Source organism: Cryptomeria japonica, unplaced genomic scaffold (assembly GCF_030272615.1).
Source record: "Cryptomeria japonica unplaced genomic scaffold, Sugi_1.0 HiC_scaffold_28, whole genome shotgun sequence".
Taxonomy (NCBI): domain Eukaryota; kingdom Viridiplantae; phylum Streptophyta; class Pinopsida; order Cupressales; family Cupressaceae; genus Cryptomeria; species Cryptomeria japonica.
In genome coordinates, this window is record NW_026728850.1 from 24,573 (window position 1) to 33,899 (window position 9,327).

At 37.7% G+C, this 9,327-nt stretch overlaps 1 protein-coding gene across 1 annotated transcript; it reads right to left on the reverse strand.

The window, feature by feature from the left end:
* Nucleotides 1-531: 531 nt before the first annotated feature.
* On the reverse strand, nucleotides 532-1,845 carry LOC131861586 (phospholipase A1-Igamma1, chloroplastic-like). The gene has a single exon (XM_059214936.1). It carries the CDS (start codon nucleotides 1,843-1,845, stop codon nucleotides 532-534), a length of 1,314 nt encoding a protein of 437 aa, XP_059070919.1.
* Nucleotides 1,846-9,327: the final 7,482 nt, after the last annotated feature.

Here is a 9,327-nt window from a genome sequence, read left to right on the forward strand (position 1 = left end):
AATCTCATAATTATAGATAGTATGGCATGCATACATGCAATCCTCAACTAAAGTTCTCGGTAGATTTAGATAGCACTAGAACATTCATATTGTCACTAATTCTGAGGATTAGAGAAAGATTTGAGAACTTACCCTTGTTGACTATTTTTACAAATTTTGTATGAAGGTATTTTGGGCTACAACAGAGCTGAGGCGTATTATCTCTTGTTTAATAGCAATGTTCATAATTAAAATCAATACTGATTTACGCGTACTTTTATTATCTATCAGATTACTGATGACACGTGATTGTTTTCTATGACAATCAAAAGCTAATTTGTATCATCCACAGCTATGAACTCCTGCATAGTTGATTTCATTTCACGCTAAAGGTTAAGCTTTGAAGTTAAATTAATTCAATAATGAATGTGACAACATGTTAAATATATACATCCAGATAAAAAGAATAATTCAATAACCAACACAGTTGTGGTGACATTGCGGCGCAGAACGTTGGACGTTGATGTCATCTGGAGTTGAGTGAGACATGAATTATTCCTCTTCTGATGGCTGCGTCCATTTGCCATCTGGACCTTTAACGAGGCCCTTGTTCTGTTCCTGCCACCATTTTGGAGGAATTTCATATTTCTCGCGCAATAAATCACAGCTCTTATTAACCAGAGCATGATCTCTTCCACTCCAAGAAAACGGCTGCTTACTTCCAACATACCCGTCCAGTAAATGCAAGTAAAGCTCTAAATTATGAAAGTAGGCAAGATTATGGGTGTGCTGAATGAATGGAGAATTGTTGTGTAAAGGAAGCTCGAAGCCAACATGAAAGTATGTCCACGGAAGCCAATGCAGCAATTTGCTGAGGCATCCCACGTTCTCGTTCATACAAACTCCGGGCACTTTGGGAACCACGTCACGCTTGTTCACAAACCTCAGCACTTTCACTCCAATCTCCTCCACCCGTTTAGCAAACGCAAGATTTCCCACCCGGGGAGAGGCAAAAGCGAAGACGGTGACGGGAATTTGATGAAAATTATGCTTGGTGCAAAGCATTTGTTTGATATCATAAGCGCTCAAGGTTGCAAGAGCAGCTCCTAAGCTGTGTCCCGTAAATGTTATGCTTAAATTGTCCATCTCTTTTTCATAAACTTGAATCAATCGTTCTATCTCTGAGACTACCAAATCTCTGGTGCTGATGTTCACAGTGGCTCCTGCAGCGCCTTGACGGTGACGGACAGTTGAAGTATAGCAGCTCAGGAATCCTCTCTCAATTAGTACTCCATCCGCGAAATGATGCTCTTGGTTTTTGCCTGTCCTCTTGCATCTATAGGATAATCTTGTAGGTACAAGAATATCTCTCAGGTCTTCTATCCATTCTTCAGCAGTCTGAGTTCCTCTCCATGCAATCACTATGTCTCGTCGTCCAAGCCTTCTTATCTCATTTGGATCCGTGCAAACTGCAATAAAACCCAACCAAACACCTTGGTCTTTTGGTTTCTCACCAAAAACTTGATTTAACAGATTAGTATTGGCGTAAACATATTTAGTGACTTGGTAGCCACTTTCAGACATGCCCATCTTATTGAACAGATCTCTTTTACTGTGATAACATGTGCCGTAGTTTTTGGAGTAGCTTTTGCCATCAAATGCGTCGTAACAAAGCTGTGCCAAATTCCCATATCTGAGAGCTTCAGCTTTCAAATTGGGCACCATGGGATCAAGCAAACCATTCCAATTATGGGCACCTTGTATATCTCTCCATACGTCACATAGCTGAGGCTGCGTTGAGTTAGTTTGGGAACTGGGTAATAATACAGCATTATCTTCAAGCTGGGGCAATGGAAATACGGCCATTGATTGACTGATAGAAATTAAGGAATCAATCAAATAATTGTGTCTGATTTCTGGGATGTCAAACAATGATCGGCCAGACAAAGCGTTCGAGGATGAATACAAGGTTTAAGACGAGCACCTTATAAATAGAAAATCACGCACTACAATAGCAGACAATCACGCACTACAATAGCAGACAAAGTAGAATTTCAATCTTCCAACCTGAACTTCTTCTTGTTGACGAGAATTGGGCATATAAGGCTTTGACTTCCCTTGTTCTTCCCGCGTTGTTGTTTTCAAACCTAACGTTCAGACACTAGATTAATACTACAGTATTTATTCAAAGACTATAATCAGAAGGTGTCAAGCTCCCCCACACAGATTGCAATATATTTTTTCAGCCGCCTTCACATCATGTATCTCGTGAATTTCCATCGCCACACTCAGATTGTCTGGCCAGGGGTTCCTAACTTTCAAATTAGCAAAACCCATGACCGCTATTTCTTTGTATCAATGCAAACTGCGCATTTTCTAACATTTTAATATTTAAAAGGAAAGATCATAAATTTGTGTGTTAAGATCTTGTTTAGGTATAAAACTGGTATCAAAAAGTTTGACAGGGATTTCCTAATTTTCTTGAATGTAAAAGTGAACATTTTTCAAAGGGGCATTTGTAACTTGGGTAAGAACAAGCTATAAATAAACCGACAGAAATGTTGTTTATGTCAAGGTGTGGAAAGTAATTAAGGATGGACTCAGATCATGCGTGGTTTTAAGATAGACACATCTCACATGACACATGATATAAAAAAGATCCTTTTCGCTCCATTTTATCTAGGTTGATGTCAAATTTTGTGATTTTATATGTTGAAATCACATATTTTGATTGTGGTGTTTTATGTTTTAAAAAACATGTCTATGTTTGGATATCTGTGTTTACATTTATTGATGAAGTATTTGAGATATTTATAAGAGAACTCCATTAATTCAGTTTTATATCTTCCTACACATCTATTATTCGTTAACCCAACTCTAGATTAGGATTTTCTAAAAAAATGTGAAAAAATATCTAACTAATTCAAGTCAAGTGTTAACCTTGTATCATTTGTCACTTTCTTTATAATTTTTAAAATCTTTGTGAGCTTAAAATCTCATGTCCTTGTGTATATAAACTAGTTTGGAGGGCTAAAATTGCAACAAGTTTTACATAGTGGGTCCAAGAATTTGCTAATTTACACAAAATTGATCGACAATTGTTAGAAAATCAATCAAACATTGTGGCTCACCTTGAATTGCGAATAATATGGCAACTATATTTGATGGGTAGAAGTGTAGATCCCTTAGGGATTTGTATTGACTTTATGGAATCATTGTATTTTTTTTCTAAGTGTATCCTTTTGCTTGTGAAATCCAATAGAGAGGTCTATTTTAAAATCAATTTGTTGATCGATGGTCATCCCCAAACTTGCCATACTTAATACTTGCAAATGTGGTTGCAACTTTAGGTTTCCATCACCGATCATCTTGATTGCATTTTCAATCAAATAATTCATTTCCGCGGGATAGTAAATTATTCCTATAAAAATTGAAATACATATGAAAACTATTACGCAATGAATGTAAACTATAAAACTTTACCTTATGAAGCAGACATTGCAAATGAAGTTGAAACAATAATACCTATTTAACCATGTATAATTAATGTTGAAGATACAACATAGTTGTTTCCAAGATGAATTAATTTTTTGAAGTGTAATACATTTAGATAGGTTATACATATTTTTTGAATAATACATGTCAATTTTCTTGTTTTGATGTTTTACAACAAGATAATGTCTTATGGAAGTTTACACTCTACATAATTAGAAAGAATGAATGGTGGTGAGTAAAAAGGGATACAAAATATGAGCAATATTCTATACGACTTGTAAAATGCCAATAATCTAAAAATAACATTTATTTTTACAAACATAAATATAAATGTGGATTAGAATGAGTGAATTAAAGATTTTTTAGTTATTACTAAGCTAAAAAATTATAATGAATTTATGTAAAATGGTAATAATTATTGATATAAACATATAGTTCCTATTATTGGTTTAGTTATGATTGATTAAAGCAAGATAGGCCTGGACCTCTTACATAACCACTATAAAGAAGCTACTTGAAGACAGAGGACCAGAGGAGGTCATACGGGCCCCACTAGGTAAGGTTGAAGCCAAATGAAACTTATAAAGTCTTAGAATTAAACCCTGGTGAAGAGGGAGAGTGTTCTTGGAAACCACCGACTGAGATAAGGAGGAGCAAATCCATAATTTTTTTTAAAATTTAGCTCCTATTATTGGTGTAGTAAAAATATTAGTTAGAACTTTTATTATGTGCCAACAATTGTAAGTAATTCAAATGAAATGTGGGACGTAATTTGCAATTAATTAATTATTGCTAGTAGGTATGATCACTTGTAAATACATCTATCACTAATTGTTGGAGAACAGTAATAGAAATTTAAAATAGGAAGCAACTCAAGAAAAGAACAAAAACTTGAAATATAAAAAATAAAGTTATTATATTTTATTAATGTAAGCAGCTAGAGAGGTGGGAATGGCGGGAACAACTGGAGTGACTGGTTTGAATTCGAATGGAGCAGGAGCAGGAGCGGGAAGATTGGGTGATGAAGGTTTCGGAGGCTCCCACGTGATGTAATCCATGGGAGAAACAAAACCTAAAGCTTCTGATGGCAGTCTCAACGGGTTTTGGGATGGGGACACCTTGCCGGTACCAACAAAAGAAAAAACTGACTTTACTGTTTTACCTTGTGGTGGGGAGGGTCCCAGAAAGTTTGTGGAGAATCTTAGGAAACCGGGATCTCTAGACTGCAACAGAAAATGGTCTACTTTATTTGGGTCAAACCTCAAATGCAAGGCTATTGCGCCTCTTCCCCATAAAGTGGACCTGAAGTTTGGCTCTTGTTCAATTTCTATTCCAGATTGTATCGTGGAAAAGAATATGGCTAATCTGACCCCTGTCCTGGTTGGCAAGTTTATTGGCCCTCGACCTAATATTGAAGCTGTTAGGGATTCGGTGTCTCGTAAATGGAAGGGAAAGGGTCAAATTGATGTGGTTTCCATGTCTAATGGTTTTTTCTCCTTCTCCTTTGCCTGTGAGGAGGACCTTCGATCTTTCTTAGCGGGTGGTCCCTGGATGTTAGGCAAATCATCGTTGGCTCTCAAGAAATGGGAACTAGGCTTTAACCCAAAGGAATGGGAATGTAATGAGGCCCCTATTTGGGTGCGGCTACCAAATTTTCCTATGGAGTTCTAGGGTGAAGAAATCTTTGCTGGGATTGTTGGATGCTTTGGTGAGCTCCTTTCAGTTGACCCAGTGACCTCTGCGAAGACGCGTCTAGTGTATGCTAGAATCTGTGTGAATGTTAAACAATCTGCTAATTTGCCAAAGGAGATTGGCCCCTTCTCTAAGCTGGGCAAATGGGTTTAGAAAGTCGAGTATGAATCTATTCCCTTTACTTGTTTCCATTGTAAAAAAGTTGGTCATTGGGCCAGGGAATGCCCTTCTAAGCCTATGCCTAAGAGGAGTTGGAAGAAGAAAAATGAGACAAAGGGGGTGGATTTGGTGGAGTCTCCGTCCTTAGATCCCACTCCATGTATGGATGGAATGAATAATATCCCATGTGTTCAGGTTGGTCCAGATCCAAATCCTTCAAACCTAGATCCCTTGAATGAGGGGGGGGGGATGCAGGGGGAAGTTTGAAGCCCGAGGAGATTTCTAATGGGGATAAGTCTATGACGGAGGTTCATAGGGTTAAGGATCCTTGCATCCACCTTGTTGTTGATGTTGGGAATTTATTGGATTCAAACATTACTGACGATGTGACCCAGGATGATGATAATCCAAATCTGTTTATTGAGGTAAAAACTAAGCACAAAAAAAGGAACTCCCCAAATGGTCATTTATTAACACTGGTTTCTAGTGGTGTTAAGACTAGAAACAAACAAAAGGTGGATTGTGGATCTGATTTGAGGGTAGTGGGGAGGCCTCCCAATGCGATTAGTAGAGACAACAATAGTCAGTATTCCATTGTTTATGGAGTCCAAATAACACTACAAGACATGGGGATTGGTTCCCCCCATCTAGTCAAATGAAAGTCATTTCATGGAATATTAGGGGATTGAATCATTCCCACAAACATGATCTTCTATCCAACCTAGTTAGAGATCACAAGCTAGATATATTCTTGTTCAAGAAACCAAAATGCCTGGTTGTAGAGTGGAAAAGATCAAATTGGTTATTTTTAGAGATTGTGGAACTAGTTGTGCTAATGCTAATGGGGCTTATGGTGGTACTGCCACTTTGTGCAATCCTAGATGGCTTTTGGGTAAGGTTGTCTTTACTTCTCCTAATCACATTGCCACTAGATTTACTAGTCTATCTGATGGATCATCTTGGATCATTTCTAATATCTATGGTCCAAATGGGAAAAACGCTATAAAAATGCTCGGGTCCTGTATTATTAATGCTAGAATGGCTTTCCCAAATGGGAAATGGATTCTATTGGGGGATTTTAATACCCCATTATCTAGTATGGAAAAGGCTGATGGGATGCTTGTTTTGGAAGAAAGTAGGGAGGACTTGGTGGATATGATTAACTCTCTGTGTTTGTTAGACATTAATCTCCTTGGAGCTAAATTCACTTGTTCCAACAGAAGAAGTGGGGGGGGCCTCATCCAAGTCAGACTGGACAGAGGTATTATTTCTCCTGAGTGGATTCATAATGCTTCTTGTAGATTAAATGTGTTGTCCAGAATTGGGTCTAATCATTTCCCGATTTTTCTGATTATATCCCCTTTAACTGGGAGGAAGGCCTTCCCCTTAAGGTTTGAGAAGATGTGGCTTTTAGCTCTGGATATTTATGACAATATTTCTAAATGGTGGAATGTTGACATTCAGGGAACTGCAATGTTTAGAGTGGCTAATAAACTAGCCAATATTATTTCCAATATCCAACTTTGGAATAAAGTTTCCTTCAGCAATATTTTTTAGATAAAAGAAAACCTTAAGAAAGATTTGGATGATGTACAGTCTCAGATTCAAGATGTGGGGTATGATCCTATGGTTATGGATAAAGAAGTTGAGTTACTTACCAAGATTCATGATATCATCTCTAAGGAGGAGGAATTCTGGAATCAAAGGTCCAAAGATTTATGGCTCAAATCTGGTCACAAAAACATGAAGTTTTTTCATATGACTATCCTCAAACATAGGGCCTCAAACAAAATCAATAAAATTTTAGTGGATCATGGCTGGATTGATAAGCATGAGGAGTTAAACTAGGAAGCCATTATATATTTTTCCACTCTTCTTTCGGATGATGGCTGTCAGGATGTTAATGCTCAAGATGAGATCCTGTCGAAGTTTAGATGTACTGTTTCCCAAGACATGAATAAGGAGCTAACCATAATCCCATCTCATGATGAGGTTAGAGCTGCAGACTTTTCCTGTGAAGGTAATAAAGTTCTTGGCCCTGACGGTTTCCCTATGTTTTTCAAACTTTTTGGCAGATTATTGGTTCGAATGTTGTGGATGCTGCTAGAGAGTTCTTTGGTTCCTGATCTCTTCTTAAGGAACTAAATGCTACCTTTTTTTGTCCTGATCCCTAAGAAACCCGATGCCTATTCCTTTCAGGACTTTAGACCCATTAGTTTATGTAACTCGATCTATAAAATCTTTACCAAGATCATTGTGTTTAGGCTTAAAAATTTGCTGCATTCTTTGATTTCGAAGCATCAGAATGGTTTCGTACCTGGTAGACAGATTTTGGATTCTATTATTGTTGTCCATGAGAATATCCATTCTTTAAGAAATCGGGCTTCTTGTTGAAGTTGGATCTTCTCAAATCTTATGATCAGGTCAATTGGATTTTTTTGTTTAAAGTGCTTCAATCCTTTGGTTTTGGTAACCATTTCATCTAGCTTGTCAATCAGTGTGTTACCACTCCCAAATTTTAGGTTTTGGTCAATGGTTCGATGTCTGTTTGTTTTTGGCGTCATGGGGTATTAGACAAGGGGATCCTCTCTCCCCGTTTCTCTTTATTCTGATGAGTGAAGCTTTTGAAAAAACTATCCAGAGAGATGTTAGGAAGAGCAATTTGAGGGGTTTACAACCTTCTTCCCAAGCTACTATTTGCTCCCACCATCAATTTGTTGATGATACACTACTGATGGGGGAAAGTTTGATTAAAGAAGCAAATACTATTAAAGCTATCCTAGATACTTATGAGAAAGGATCGGGGAAAAAAGTCAGTCTGTCTAAAAGCTCCATTTTCTTCATGAATACTTCTGAGAATAGAAAAATGAAGATTGCCAATATTTTGGGCTGCAAAATGGGTGTTCTCCCTTATTCATATTTGGGTCTGCCCTTGTGTGTGGGACCTACCTCGGACTCCTTCTGGTCTAGTCTGATTGATAGATTTCAAATGAAGCTGGCTGGTTGGAAAGGAGCTTTGTTAAGCCAAGCGGGTAAACTTCAATTAATTAAGGCTTTTCTTCAGAACCTTCCCGTGTATGCTATGAGTCTATTTAAAATCCTGGCCAAATTTGCTGATAGAATGAAAGTATACAAAAGAAATTGCTTTGGTGAGGTTCTAAATCCAAGAGTAGGCTTCATTTGTTCACCTGGGATCAGGTTTGTTTGCCTAGAAATAGAGGAGGCCTGGATATCAGACATCTAAGAGACTTTAATAGAGCTTTAATGGCTAAGTAGCTATGGAGATGTTTAAAGGAGAACAATGAATTGATCGATATTTTCAAGGACTAATACCAAATTCATGATTTCCAAAGAATGTTGGAAAATTATTCCCTCCCGACTTCTGTCTCTCATATTTGGAATAATTTCTTCAGATCCTCTTTCATTATTTCTCACGGAAGCCGATGGGTTCTAGAAAATGGTAGAAATATAAGGTTTTGGGATGATTGGTGGACAGGAGAGGGGCCTTTGTCTAATTCAGTGTGGGCTTCATAATTCAAAGAGAAATGCATTAATCTCATTGCAACTTGGGTTGCAGATTATATGAGTAATGGAGTTTGGGTGGACCTTAGAACCTTGGATGCTTCTTTGGCTGCTTTGTACTCTTGGCTGAACCTGATCATCATTCCATCCTCTGGTGGAAGATGTGGCTATATGGAATGGTTCTACCTCGGGGCATTTTTTGGTGACAGATGCTTTCTGAATCATCACCAAGTCTTTTTCTCCTCCCCCCTTTTGGGCTAGAGCTTGGAATAAACTCTCAATTCCTAAAGTTAATATATTCTTCTGGTTATTCATGCAAAATAAGATCTCTACCATTGATAATCTCTATAAACGTGGGATCCCCATTAGTAATAGATGTTTTTTATGTAAAGAAGAAGCAAAAAATGTTGATCATCTGCTCTTACATTGCTCCTATGCTAGGGACATCTAGGCCTTCTTTTTCAACCCGTGGAATATTAT

Excerpts from the sequence above, each read along its gene's own strand:
- LOC131861586 (XM_059214936.1), bottom strand. The coding sequence starts at position 1,845 with ATGGCCGTATTTCCATTGCCCCAGCTTGAAGATAATGCTGTATTATTA.